Source organism: Marmota monax, unplaced genomic scaffold, assembly GCF_021218885.2.
Source record: "Marmota monax isolate L192 unplaced genomic scaffold, Marmota_monax_Labrador192_F-V1.1 WCK01_AAM20220418_F8-fsc00008, whole genome shotgun sequence".
Classification (NCBI taxonomy): Eukaryota; Metazoa; Chordata; class Mammalia; order Rodentia; family Sciuridae; genus Marmota; species Marmota monax.
Window position 1 is genome coordinate 24287176 of NW_026694432.1, and position 13640 is coordinate 24300815.

The window sequence follows — 13640 nt, forward strand, 5'->3', positions numbered from 1 at the left end:
TGTGAGTGTGAGAGGAATCTGTGTGTGAGATACATCCATGTGCTTCGTGGCTTGTTGGGTGAACGTGAACGTGAGTGCCAGCGGTCGTGTGCAGGGCGCGTCCGCAGCAGCCCCTGCGGGGGTGCGCGCCAGTTTGCAGCTCGGCTGTGGGTAGATGAGCGCGGGTCGCAGCAGCTTCGACGGCTCGCGGGGAACGCGTGAGCGTGTTAGTGCACAAATGCCGAGCGAGGCGGTGTCCGTGTGGGTCCAAGTGGGCGCGAACGTGCGACGCGGGTGTGAAAGCGGCGTGCGTGTGAGCATGGGACGCAGATCCCGGGGTCCTGGAGCGCCGCCCGCGTGCGGCCGCGACGTGCGGGATGTGCCCTGCCTGCGGGGAGCGGCCTCGGGAGCTGGGCGGCCGGCGGAGGCCCCAGCGCCGTCCCATACCACACTCCAGGCCGCGTTGGGCCGGGAGCCGGCGGGGCCGCGGGCGGCTGGGGGCCAGACAAAGGCGCGGCCTGCTGCGCGGCCCACTCGGGCGAGCCCAGCCCGCGGCCGGGGGCGGACCGGGGGCGTGGCCTGGCGCCGGGCCGGGGCGGGGCCTGGAGGCGCGGGGGCGTGGCGGACGGCCGGGGGCGGGGCGGGGGCGGCGGGAGCGGGCGCGCTGTCCCGAGGACTCGCAGGACAGCGAGCGGCTGCTGCGGGCGGCGCCGAGCGAGCCAGCGAGCGAGGCCGGGCCATGGGGCGGCGGGCGGCGGGCGCGCTGCTTCTGGCGCTGCTGCTGCACGGGCGGCTGCTCGCGGTGAGTGTGCGGGGCGGGGACCCGGGAGCGCCCGCCAACTTGGCGGGGGCCCTGGAGGCTGCGCGGCCGGGACTCTGGCCCGGGACCGCGGCGCCCGCCGAGGACCCCGGGCCGGCACAGATCGGCGCCACCCCGCGGCGTGGGGCCACCCCAGGGGACACCCGGGGACCCAGCGTGGGTCTGGGGGCGGGGTCGGCCCGCGTGGAATTCCTGGCTTTCGCGGCCACTTTGCCGAGCTTCAGAGTCACGCTGGGCATGGCCCAGCCTGCCATTCCTGGGGACCAGGAGGAGAAACTTCCAGCGGGGTGGGAACTTGGCAGGATGAGGGTGCCCCTTTTTGCGCCAGCTTGGCAGAGGGACGCGCGGTGATGGGACCCTGTCAGTCCTCGCTGAAACTTTACCATGCTGCCTGTCCCCGTGGGTAGCATGTAACCAGGCAGGCACAAGTAAAGAACTTTTGGAACAAATCTAAGGCTTGTGAGGAACACCCAGGACTCTGGAGTCATGAGGCTGACTCCATGAGGAGCTGGATCAATCCCTGCCCTTCACTGAGTAACTGTGTGACCTCAAGTGAGCTGTTAACCTCTCTGAGGCCAGCCCTGCCTGGGTAAAGCAACTGGCTGGCCTCAAAATGTGTGATGGCAGGGTGGCTGTCCGCAGCGGTGGAACAAACGTGGGTGTGCGTGGTGGTGCAGGGCCTGTTAGGGGTGGGCCCCCATGGCATCCGAGTTTCCTCAGCTTGCCCCTTCCCGATAGGCCAGGTCCAGGGCCCGATTGCTCTGACAGCCCAGTCCCTGCTCCGAGCTTAGATGGATGGATCCATGTGGAGGAAGAGAATCCTCAGGTCCAGTCAGGAATCCTGAGGCCTAGGAGGCACTGGGCCAGGAGAGGCCCAGAGGACCTGGCCGGGTCTGTGGCCGGGAGCTGGTGGTAGAAGTGGGTGGGGGCACATCTGGGCCTGCTGTGGTGAGCCACAGAGCCACCCCCACCCCTCTGAGGTGCTCCTAGACAGTCCCTATCCCTGCCTCCTGTTCTCAGAGCCAAGAGAGTGACTTTTCCAACCGGGCCAACGTTTGCCCAGTGACTGATTCCCTGTCCTTGCCTTGCTGGCTCCCTCACCTCTGCCTTTCCAGACCTGACCCCTCACCACTTCTGCCCACCCACCCAGCACCTCTCCTCCTGCTTTCCCCAGCCCTGCAGCCTCTGTCTTCTGTCTTGGCTTGTCACCGAGCCCATCCAGTGGCGTCCTATAGGTGCTCCCGGTTGACCTGAACTCGCAGCTAGCTCCCTACACTGCCTTTACCTTCCCAAGGCACCCATCGAGACCTGGAGTGTCTTCCCAGCCAACAGCCTCTCCCGACCTTCTCCCAGCTCTGCCCCTGCGAGGGGCTCCTGCACGCTTGGGGTGTACAATGGCAGGAATGGTGGGTGGAGCTGTTTGCTGTGCGCCTGAGGAATTCCACAGAAGTTCCCGGCCTCCCGCCCATCATCTCATTCACTTGTTCATTCAACAGATCTTCATTGAGCACCGTGCCATGACAGTCACTGGGAGTCCAGGGGTTCATTCACAGGGCAGATATTTGCCAAGCACCTACTGTGTCCCAATACCCAGGCACATGGTAGGGGGCTGTGGTAGCCAGAGGGAGCCAGATTGGTCCCTGTCTGTGCCTTCCTGGAACTCAGAGACAGTGGGCCATTTATAATTGGGACTTGCATACAGCCACGTGGAGGTCTGTACCGTCCCTCCCAGGCTGATGGTGGGGGCTGGAAGGAGCTCGGCCTCAAGAGTCTTCCAGGACCAGGTTCGCATACCACCCTTGCTGTTGACTAGCTGCGCGATCTGACCCTTAGTTTTCACATCTGTTAAATGTGTGGGAGAAGTTTGCTGTGAGTCTTAAAAGAGCAGGTTCCTCACAAGCCTTGGGCTCCTCCTTGCCTGCTGCTCTTGATCTCTTCTGCCCTTGGGTTCAGAGTCACAAGGCAGGAGCAAGTGGGGAGGTAGGACACAGAGCAGGGTAAGTTGGGCTGCAGGGCGCTCCGGCCTCACTGGGGCAGGGGGCAGGACCACGGGAACAGTGGGCTGTGATTAAGTGTGGGAGTAATTTCAGTTCTGAGGGGTGGAGAGGGTGCTGGGAATGGGGGCGGGGCCTGGGCGGCTCAGGGCCTGTCCTGGCCTCCCGACCCTTTTCTTCTTTTGGGGGGCCTTGGCCCTTCCTTTCTTGGGGCCGGTGCTGCAGGAGCCAGGAGACTTGGGGGGGGGGCATGGTGATCAGGGTGTTTTCCAGGGCTGAGGAGGGAAGTTAGCTGAGATACCTGCTTCCTGCCTCCGCTGGATTTCCTCACAGGGGAGGCTGCTGGCTAGAGTGGGGTGGGGGTGGGGGAACCTCCCCTTCCTGGCAGAACCTCAGCCCTCCCCTCCACAAGCTGGCTGGCCTGTCCCTCCACACCGACCCCCTGCCCCAGACTTGCAAGGGCTGGACAGTAAAGTGCCTGGGGGATTCCGGAGGGAAGCTGCAGGTCCATTCGCAGAGATGCCCCCCACTCTCAGCTCTCAGGCTGAGCACCCTGTGTCTGAGGAGTCCCGGCCCCGCCTGGCTTGGCCCGGGCCTGTTCCCAGGCTGAGTGCAGGCAAGTTGGGATCCGCGGGCCTGGGGCCCTGCCTGGAGATGGTGAAGGAGGGTGGCAGAAGGTGACTGGATTCAGACTTGGAAGACTGTGAGCACGGAGGTCGTGGGCCCCAGATGACGACAAGAGCTGTGGATGGTTCCCACTTATCCAGGGCACACTGTCTGTTGGACGCTCAGTTTGTCTGCGAATCCTCACATTACCTCTGTCGCTCCGTCGCTCCCTGCTTCCCACCGTCTCTTGTTGCTGGGAATCAGATCCAAGCCCCTGACTTCATCCAGCCCACGAGGCCTGGGAGGGAGATGTGGCCTCCGGACTCTGTCTCGGCTTCGCCTGCTGCCAGCGTTCCCCTCTCGCCCTGGCCATCGGCCCCACTCTTTGTTTCTGAGCATGCTAACATCAGTGCCTTTGCGTCTGCTGTTCCTCTGCCTGGAACAGTTGTCCCTGAAGCCTCAGGACCTGCCTGGTTCCTTCAGGACCTGGCTGCTCTGTTCATCGTTCTGATTTCTCTTTCTTCTTTGGTCCCAGGGAGCAAACCCACATGCCAGTCGTGTTCTCTCCGCTGAGCTGTGTCCCCGCCCTACTGTTTTATTCTCTTTTCATCTGACATGCATTTATTTGCCCACTTCATTACCCGTCTCCTCTGTCCACTTTAGGCAGGGAAGGACCTCACCTGTTTTTATTCACCATCGCATCTTTAGCGCCTGACAGGTAGTCAGCGCTCAGTGGAGGTACTTGTGCAGTGTCTGAAACCACAGCTCCTCGTGTGGTCCCCAACCTCTCAGCAGAGGAAATGGAGGCTCAGAGAGATTAGAGAACTTGCCGGGTGACTGTGTACCACACACTCAGGGAAGTATTTTTTTTCTTTTTGCAGTATTGGGAATTCAACCCAGGGGTGCTCTACCACGGAGCTCCTTTGTATTTTGAGACAGGGTCTTGCTAAGTCGCCAAGGCTGGACTTCCACTTGCAGTTCTCCTGCCTCAACATCCCCGAGTAGCTGGAATCACATGCGTGTGCCACTGTAGCTGGCAGGAGCCAAGTTTGGAAGGCAGATGAAGTTCTCTGGACCCTATCTGCTGCCCCATCTGCCGGTAGCCACAGTCAGGAGATGGGGATAAAACTTGTCACTGATGTTGATGTAACCGAGAACTCTGGCCCCGGGTGGCACAAAGCCCAGTTCAGAAAAGGAATGGTAGGAGCAGGGGCTCAGGAGGGCTGTGCCTGGGGATGCCCGAGTTGGCGGGAGCAGAACGACCTCAGGACGCTCTGCATGGAGCCCTCCCTGGTTGCCTGGGCTGTTTCCTGGGGGTTGAGGCGGATCTTTAGAGGCTTCAGGACTGCTTGACTTTGGGGTGAGTCTCAGGGCAGAGGGCAGGAGGGGCTGCCCAGATGTGGCGAGATCTGGAGTAATGAATGAGAGGTGCCTGGGGGCTAGACCTGTGGGTTGTGGCCCCGGACCACCGGACCACCGGACCACCGGGGTGTAAGGGAGCCTTCCAGCCCTGACCTGTTGCCCCCTCCCCAGTTCAGTGCAGCCCTGAGAGGTCCTGCTAGAAGAGGAGTGGGGAGTGTCCGGCTCCCCAGCAGATCCCCAAGGGTCCGAGGCGCCCACCGGCCTTCTCCCTTCTGCTCCTGCTTCTGCCAGGAAGGGGGAGGCTGGGCTGAGGGTCCTGTTCTTGCTGGAATGTTGCCCCAGCCCAGGCCTTGGCCTTTTGGGCCCTCCACCCCCTCCTGCTCCCAGGGCCTGGCTGGGGCCAATTGCCCCAGTGCCCAGAGCAGGCTGACGGAAACCCAGAAGTATGTGTGGAACTCGCTTCGCGGGGAGCCGCCAGCCCCGCTGCCCAGCCTGGTGGCGTCGGGGCCATGTCAATAGCCGCCTTGAGAGGGGAGTGGCTCGTGGCTGCCGGAGGTGGCTGTGCTGGGGGCACCATCATGAAAGCCTTGAGAACAAGGTGGCTCTTTGAGGCTTGGGAATGTGGGGCCTTCAAGTCTCCGCCACCACACTCCCCCCGCCCATGCTGCTCCCTGTGCATGGACAGCGCTGCAGGGACCTCACGGCATCCCTGGGGCATCCTGACATGTCCTTGGGACCAGCTCTCAGCTTCCTACCAGAGCACTTCCCTGGGGCGCAGAGGAGGGCACCCTGTTGCTGTGGTTTTGGGGAGGTGTCTGGCACCCCACTTGCGATGTGCGTTGAATGAATGAATGAACCAGTGACGTACGTAACTAAATATTCTGTAAACCAAAGTCCCCTGTGGGTGCGCATTAGCCTTTAAATTCACTTAATAAGCATTGGTGGAGAATCTTCTCTGCATCTGACCCTGTTCTGGATGTTGGGTTTATAGCGGGGAACAAAAGAGTCAGATTCCCTTCTCCTGTGTGACTTGCATTGTGGCTAGGGCAAGAAGACTGACAGTAAATCTGTCAGGTGCCATAAGTGCTTGGAAGGAAAAATAAAGCAGGGAAGAGGAGGGTAAGGAGGTGGGGTGGGGTGGCAGGGTCAGGAAAAGCCCCCATAGAGATCTGCGGGAAGTGAGGGTGGGAGCCTGAGGGTATCTAGGAAAGGGCATTCCAGGCAGAGTGGACAGCCAGTGCAAAGGCCCCGGGGTGGGACCGGGCTTGCATATTTGTGGAAAAGCAGGGAGGCCTATTGTCACGGGCTGTATGAGAGACGGGGAGCATATGGTGTCGGTGCAGGGTCCGGGTGCGGGGAGATTGGCACAGCCAGGCCTAGGATTTGCTTCCCAGTGAGATGAGAACTTGTGAGAACTCTGGTGTTTAACAGGATCGCTCTGGTTGCTGTGTGGAGGGGTCAAGGGCAAAGGCAAGGCGGCCCTAAGCCAGGAAAGAGACCGCTGGGGCTTGTACCCGGCAGTGGAGATGCGCGGAGGTGTTGAACCCTATCTTGAAGGCAGGGCTGACAGGAGTGGGTGCCGGTGGGTGAAGGGTGGGATGGGAGGAGAGGACCCCACATCGCCCTCCCTTGCATTTCCTCCCAGGCGTGACCACCAGGGACACTGCCATCACAGACTGAGAAGGGACAGCTCTGGGGAGCAGGAGGAGGGCGGGTGGTGGAGGACTGTGCGGGTGGGGCTGTCGGGGCTGTGGGCCCCTGGCCTTCTCCATCTGGGCCTCTGCATGGACCTGGGGGTAGGAGAGGAAGGGGTGCCTGCCGAGTGGCCTTTGCGGAGCCCGCGGCCGAAGCCCCTGACTTATATATTTGTGCATTTAATGGGAAGCGCCACAAATTCTGTGCCTGTCACTTTCCCAGCGCTAAGCAGGTGACTGATTGTCCAGTGAGGAAGTCAGTGTCCTCAAGAAATTTGACGGCTCCTGGCCAAGGGTGGGGAGGGGCTTCCTGTGGCCCTGGACTCAGGGGAGCGACCGTCCCAGCCACGCTCTCTGCTGGGTCCCAGGGGATGCGGGCGAGCTGGGATGCCCACGGTGCCAGCTTTCTTCTCCTGTGTCCTTGTTGGACTCCCAGGTATTTCCCTTGAGTGACTCAGTGAAGGGGGCGGGGACTAGAGGACCTCGCCTTCAATCCTTGGCTCCGCCCTGGCTGGCTGTGTGACTTTGATCAAGTTGCTTTACCTTTCTGAGCCTCAGATCAGTTGTGAAATAGGTGTCACAGTACCTATCTCTTGGTGGCTTTGAGGTGGCCAGGTGGATACGCCTGGAATGCGGTAGGCTGGTGGCTGTATTTGTCTTGTTCCTGCCGAGGGCAGGGCCAGCCTGGTATTTGATTTAGGGTTTCCAGAGCCCGCAGGGCACACCTTCCTTCTTGCTGGCCGTGCCCTGCCCCAGGCTTGCTGAATGAATGGCCGTGTAGAGGGACTGTCCCCTCCTGCTGCCGTACTTTCATAGCTCAGAGTCCCGGATGCAACTGCCTCTGGTCCGTCACTGCCCCCTTCCCCCACTGAGGCCACAGCTGCAGGACAGAGTCCACCCCTCCACCCTGATGGCTCCTTCCTGGAGGGGGAAGGAGGGGGGCACACCCCAGGGTGTGGTCTGGGAAAGGCTGGAGTCTGCAGGCGCACTGTCCCCTGCCCAGATGTGTGCAGTTGGTGGGCTGCGAGCGGCAGGAGGTGTGGCCAAGTGCTCCCCTGGGTGCAGAAAGGATGTTCATGCAACTTGAGGGGAGTGGCCCAGGGGCGTCCTAGGACCCCGTCCCAGCCCTGTCTTCCCTCAGGCCCAGGCTGGAGGCTGTGGGACCTCGCCCAGGGATCTCTAGGCAAGCCAGAGGTGGCCTTCTTTTGCCGGGGTCGGTGGGCTTCGCGGCTCTCAGAGAAGCAGGAGGACTAGGGACAAGGAGGGACGCGCCAGGACCAGGCAGCCTTCCCCACCCACCCTGAGCTTTGGGCTCTGGCTGTCGGGGAGCCGCCTCTCTGGCCATCTTGGTGGGTCACGTCCAGGTGCCTCCAGTTTTAACGCTTGAAAACGGTCTCTATCTTTCTCCAGTCCCAGGTGGTGGGAAGGGGAGGCAGCCGGGACTTCAGGGTGGCCTTGGGTGACCCCACAGATGCTCCTCCTGGGGTGGGGCTGGGATTCCCAGCTGCCTCTGGCCCCTTCCCAGCCCACCTCGGCCCCTGCCCCCACCCCCACCTCCCCGCGGGTCCAGCCCCTCCTCCCGCTGACTCATGCTCTCCTTGTTTGGTGTTCCCAGTGTTCACATAGCTGGGAACTGGGCTCATGCCTCTTCTTGGATCGCTCCGGGGCTGGATGGGTCGAAATTCTGGCCTCATAAATCCCAGCCCCAGTGGCCTCTGTCACTTCAACAGCGCGTCTCCCTGCCTTGCCTTTTGCCTTCCTGTGACCCTTGGGCTGGTGGAACAGGGACCTGGGAATTTCCTGAGCACAGGCCAGTCCCTTCTCTGCCCAGGGACATGCAGGGTCTCCTCCTTAGTGACCTTGGTCACCTGGGCCATCGAGTGAGCACTTGCGCCTCCTCTTCATCGAAACTGCGACCCGCTCTGGGCCAGCCCGGCCTGGGGCTCTTCCCTCGAGCAAATCATCTCTAGTCTCCACTTCCCCCGACTCAGTACTGGGGCCTTGGTGACATACAAGGACCAGAGGACCAGCTGGGAGTCTGTAGAATCTATGGACAAGTCCCAAACTGTCACCTGAACAACCCGAGCATCGAGAGGCAGAAGAATGCGTCCATCTCTCCACCTGCCCATTCATTCTTTGGCTCCTTTGCTGGCGCTGCCTGAGGACCTACTGTGTGCTGATGGTGGGCCAAGTGTTTTCTCTGCATTGACAACAACCCTTGGGGGCTGAGCTTATACTTCCAGTTCCAGGAGAGAAGTGGCTCAGAGGGCAGTGATAGCCCAGCCCCCAGAGCCACCTGCAGAGGAAGGTGGGCTGGAAGGAGCCTGAGGCAGGCCCGGGGTCTCCCTGCAGCCCGAAGCTGTGGGTCTTGCTGGAGAGGCCAGACTTGGGAACCCAGCATGACTCAGCCCACAGGGCGCAGATCATCGGGGAAGGCTGAGTGATCTGGAAAGACTTTCTGGAGGAAGTGGGCCTAAGGGCCAGGAGGAAGTCATGGGCAGGGGTCCAGGAATCTCTCCCTGGTCCCTGGGCTCCTGTTGTCCTGTTGTCTGCATTGTTGGCTGTGCAGGCGGGGCCTCCTGCTGGGGTCGTTAAAACTGGGGAAAGAATGAGAGGAAGTCCCCAAGATAGCAGAGGTGACATCCATCCAGCTCCCCCACCCTGTACCTGGCCAGCCCAGTAGGCAAGAGGTCAAGGCCTGGGCCTTCCTAGGCCCTCTTTCCTGGGCCTTTTCCTACTTAAAAAAATGGGCCAGGGGCTGGGGATGTGGCTCAAGCGATAATGCGCTCGCCTGCCATGCGCGGGGCGCTGGGTTCCATCCTCAGCACCACATAAAATAAAATAAAGATGTTGTGTCCACCGAAAACTGAAAAATAAATATTAAAGAAATTCTCTCTCTCTCTTCTCTCTCTCTCTTAAAAAAAAAATGGGCCAGGTCTTGCTCTTCTGGCCACGTGAAGTTCCCCGGGAGAACTTGGTGGTGGTCTACTCTGTGGGGCCTGGCATAGCCACCTTGAAGGGTCCATGCTATATCCCCTGCCACATCCTCTGCTGATACCATTGTCCCACCAGTGCCAAGACCTGAAACAGATGAGGGGGGCCGTTCCCTGTGCCCGTAGACCTCTTTGAAGCCTGTCTGACTCGTGCATGTGTCCTACAGTGATCTGCCCACATGGGGCCCTCCTCTGGGCCCCTTGGGTACCAGAGGAGCGAACATTCAGGGGCATCACCAGTGTCCTTTTAGCCAGTGACCTCTGCACCAGGAGCCACAGCATCCTCAGACAGGTGACCCAGGGCAAGCCCAGGAATTCTCTGTGCCGCCTCAGCTCCAGTTAGTTATTGAAGGTCCTGAACGGCCCGTTTCCCTCTCTCCCTGGCAGTGAGCTGGTGGGAAGACCCACGGGCCGGAGCAGGAGGGAGGGCAGTCTCAGGTGAGCTCCTGGACTCAGGGAGAGCTCTGAGGGCAGATTTGCCTGCAGCCTGGATTTGACTTGAGGACGGGGAGGAAAGGGTGAAGTGGGCCTGGTTCCCACCTGGCTGGTGGGGGTGGGGGAGAGGGGACAGGGACAGCTGCTGGGGCAGGAATGTGTGATACGATCAAAGCTCTCAGCCTGCCTGGGCCTCACCTGAGTTTCACCTGAGCAGCTGAGGGGAATTCTCTGGGTGGAGAACCCGGGGATGCAGGCCTCCTGCCCCTCTCCCAGGGGCTCCCAGCCTTCCACCAGCCCCTCCTACCCTCTCCCCCTGCAGTCTCCCAGAAGGCCCACTTCTTGCCCTGACAGGTGCTAGGAGCCCCAGGAACCACCTTTTAATGACACCCAAGATTATGGGAGACACCTTTTCTAACACACCCCTCTCCCGGGCCCTCCCCAGTTCTCTCTCCACTAGATTTTCGGAGCCCAGGACACTTTTGGGTTTTAGAAAGACCAGGACTCTGGCTAGGGAACTGAAGGGCTTCATACAGCCTAGAGGCTCCTTTATGTGACTTTGCCTCCGGTTTATTCTGCTCCATTTAATTCTGCAGGTTGTACTTTGGGCCAATGTCATGGAAAGCACAGGGCTGAGTCCTCCTGTAGCTCTATCACTTAGTGCTGTGTGACCTTAGGCTGGTGAGTTAACTTCTCTCAGCCTCATCTGTAAGGTGGAAATGGCTTTTGGTAAAGAGTAGAGATCACATAAATAACCTGTAGCCAGCCAGAGCAGGCATCTACAAATAACCGGAACTCTTACTTTGTGATTTTCCCTTTCTTTCTTCTGTCCCTAGGCAGCTCAGGGGCCTCAGTTTTGTTTGCCTTCCCCCTGCTTTGGGAAGGCCTCAAGCCCTGGTCCAGGCCGCCATGCAGCCTTTCACCATGAGACCTTCATAACAGCAGTAGGAGCAAGGCAGGAAGCATGTGAGGGATGGCCACACACTTTGTAATGCCCTCTAGGTCCCTGCTGGGCCAGCTGCCCTGGTGGCACAGCCTTCCCCTCTAGCTCACCAGCCCAGCTGTGTGGCTGCAGAATGGCCCCAGGATGCATTGGGTGGGGAGGAGCTGGCCCTGGGGGTGCTGCTGCCTGGGCCCTGCTGGGCCCTGCTCTCCACCCTGGCTCCGCCCTGGCTAATGATTACCCTGGGCAGTGGGAGAGCCTGCCCTCCCAGCTCCTTAACCACTGGTTGCACCCCAGGTATGTCAGCAGCCTGGGTGTTCCCTGCTTTAATGTGGCAGCCTGCTCTGCGCACATGGGCTGGGGCAGCAGGACTTGGATCCTAGGTGACAGGCAGCTTGTGCTCTGGGGCCCTGGGGAGCTGATGGTAGGGCCCACTGGGTCAAGGTGAGATAAGAACTGGGATCCACCAGGCCCCTGTGGTTCGGCATCAGCCTGTGAACAGACTCTAGACCCACACACCAGGCAGCAGGCCCCTGGCAGCACCAATGCCCCGCTCTCCTCTCCAGCCTCACTCCTTGGATGAGCCCCAGTGGAAGGCATGTCGTGGTCAGGGCTTTGGGGCTGCAGGGCTTGGCTTTCCACCCCAATTCTGCCTGTTCTGGGCTGTGTGACCTTGGGCAAGTCACTGGGCCTTTTTGAGCACCTGCTTCCTTATCAGCAAGCCTGGAATCTAATCTCCACCTGGCGGCTCCAGGAGCCGAGGTGTAGGAAGTGTTTAGCCCATAATTAATACCCAGAGAATGGCGGCGATTATTATCATGTTACTGTTACAGTTTTAGCTATTAGGAGAAAGTGAAAGTTGAATCCAGTCTTGGGTAACAATGGCCCAGGGGGCCAGGGGCCCAGCTGGAGGATTTGGGGGCAGAGCCCAGGGATGTGTGTGGAGAGGACGCGGAGCTACTGTGATGTTGGACAGCCCAGTGAGTCCCAGGGTTCTTGCAGCTGGCCCACCTCTGTCCTTTGGGCCTAGGTTCCTCCTGGGCTGGGTCCTGAGGCTGGTGCAGGCCCAGAGGGGGGGAGGAGGAGGACTATTTATTTTGATAGCATTAGGGCATTTCCCCCACTGGCAACTGCTATTTTGAGAGCCCTGGAGAGCAGGGCGATGGTTAAATTAGGTAATGTTGCTCCACAAGGAATGTGTGAAGCCGCTGGGAGGCTGCGGGAGAGGCGGGCACTTCAGTCCCCATGAAATGAAACTGCAGCTTGCAGAAGAGCCGCTGTGGGCCACTTTATAAGGTGATGGAGAGAAGGCGCTGGAAGCCGGTGCTTGGGAGTGGGCATGGTGGCCCCAAACCTCTTTATTTTTATTTTTTTAGTTGTAGGTGGACACAATACCTTTATTTTATTTATTTATTTTTATGTGGTGCTGAGGATTGAACCCAGGGCCTCACGCATGCAAGGCAAGCGCTCTGCCCCTGAGCCCCAGCCCCAGCCCCCCAGACCTCCTTTTGGCTGTCTTGGTGAGGGGCCTGGTGGAGGGCAGGGCTGGGACTGTGTCCCCAGCTCCATGGTGGCTGCTGCTCCAGGTGGGTGGGGCTTGGGGTGGTGTGATGCATGGGAAGCGTGGATGGGCAGCCTTGGCCTTGAGTCCTGCTTCTTCTGCCTCTTTCTAGCCTTCTGCGCTCGGGCAGGCCACTGGACCTCACCGTCAACAGCAGTGAGAGGCGGTTCCAGTCCCCTTGAAGGCTTCCTTACAGTGAAACCATGAGAAGACAAAGCGCACTCAGCTTTTACGGAGGCCCTGTCCCAGCAGCTTGAGGCTCACCTGGGAGCTCAGAAATGCAGTCCCAGGCCCCACCCAGACCCACAGAAGCCAAATCTGTGGGCTAAAGAGATCCCCAGGCGATTGAGGGCCGGGTCCAGTTGGAGAGGGGAGAGGGAAGCGCTGGCCTCCACAGTCAGAGTTCATCCTGAAAACCACCTCTGGGATGCAGGATTGCTGTCATCCTCGCCTGACCCTGTGAGGGGTGTCGGAAGCGCAGGTGTTCACACGCCTCCACCCCCTCTTCCCACCTGGGCCGGGGCTCACGGGACGGGGTGTTGCAGGCCCTGGCAGGTAACAGCCGCCCTAGCGGCTTCTTCAGGCCCCTCCATTCCCGCGCCCAGGTCTTCCATCCAGGTGATGGCGAGGAGAGGGGCCCTCCTCTGGCGTGGCCTGCGGTGTAGACACTGCCCTGCCCCCCAGGTCCCAGTGGGGGAGAGGAGCAGTTGCCCTGGCCTGGCGCAGGTGCCTCCCCTGTCCCCTTCCATGGCTGGGGGACCTGGAACTGAGTCGATGAGAAATAGCTACTCTGTGTCCGGCTCTGGGGGAGCTCCTAACTTTGCCCCAGTTCTGCAGACCTTTGATTATACAGGAAAAAACAGAACCGACCACAGTTTACTTAGTACCTCAAGTGATCCACACACACAGCGCTAAGCTCTTGACTTACGTCTTCTCTTTGATCCACTTAATTGTAACATCCTCTGCAAACGGGGAAAGTTGCTATAATAGTGCAGCCTGTCTCCTGGGGCTGTTAGGAAGGTGACTTAGGATTTGACAAGTGTCTGTTAAATAAGTATAGTAAGTACCAATGATGTCCCAAGAGGGCAGGGGCTACCTTCTACGGAGGTGCAATTCCAGATCCACAGCAGGGAAGGACTTGCCTACTGGGATCCCGGGGGATTGGAGCGGAGCCATAAGAAATTGATTCCCCAACTTGTAAGCCAGGATTACAATTCAGTTTAATTTAGTAAATCCTTGTTTATGATCCACAG

General features: G+C 59.9%; 1 protein-coding gene across 12 annotated transcripts in view; it reads left to right on the forward strand.

Moving 5' to 3' along the window:
• The first annotated feature begins 655 nt into the window (after positions 1-655).
• The window catches only part of Hspg2 (heparan sulfate proteoglycan 2), a 90248-nt gene continuing 77263 nt past the window's right edge, over positions 656-13640 (forward strand). For all 12 annotated transcript variants that reach the window (XM_046468635.2, XM_046468637.2, XM_046468636.2 and 9 more), the window contains exon 1: positions 656-781. In XM_046468635.2, coding sequence (XP_046324591.1) covers positions 719-781 — 63 coding nt within the window. In that variant the 5' untranslated portion in view covers positions 656-718. The remainder of the gene's footprint in view (positions 782-13640) is intronic.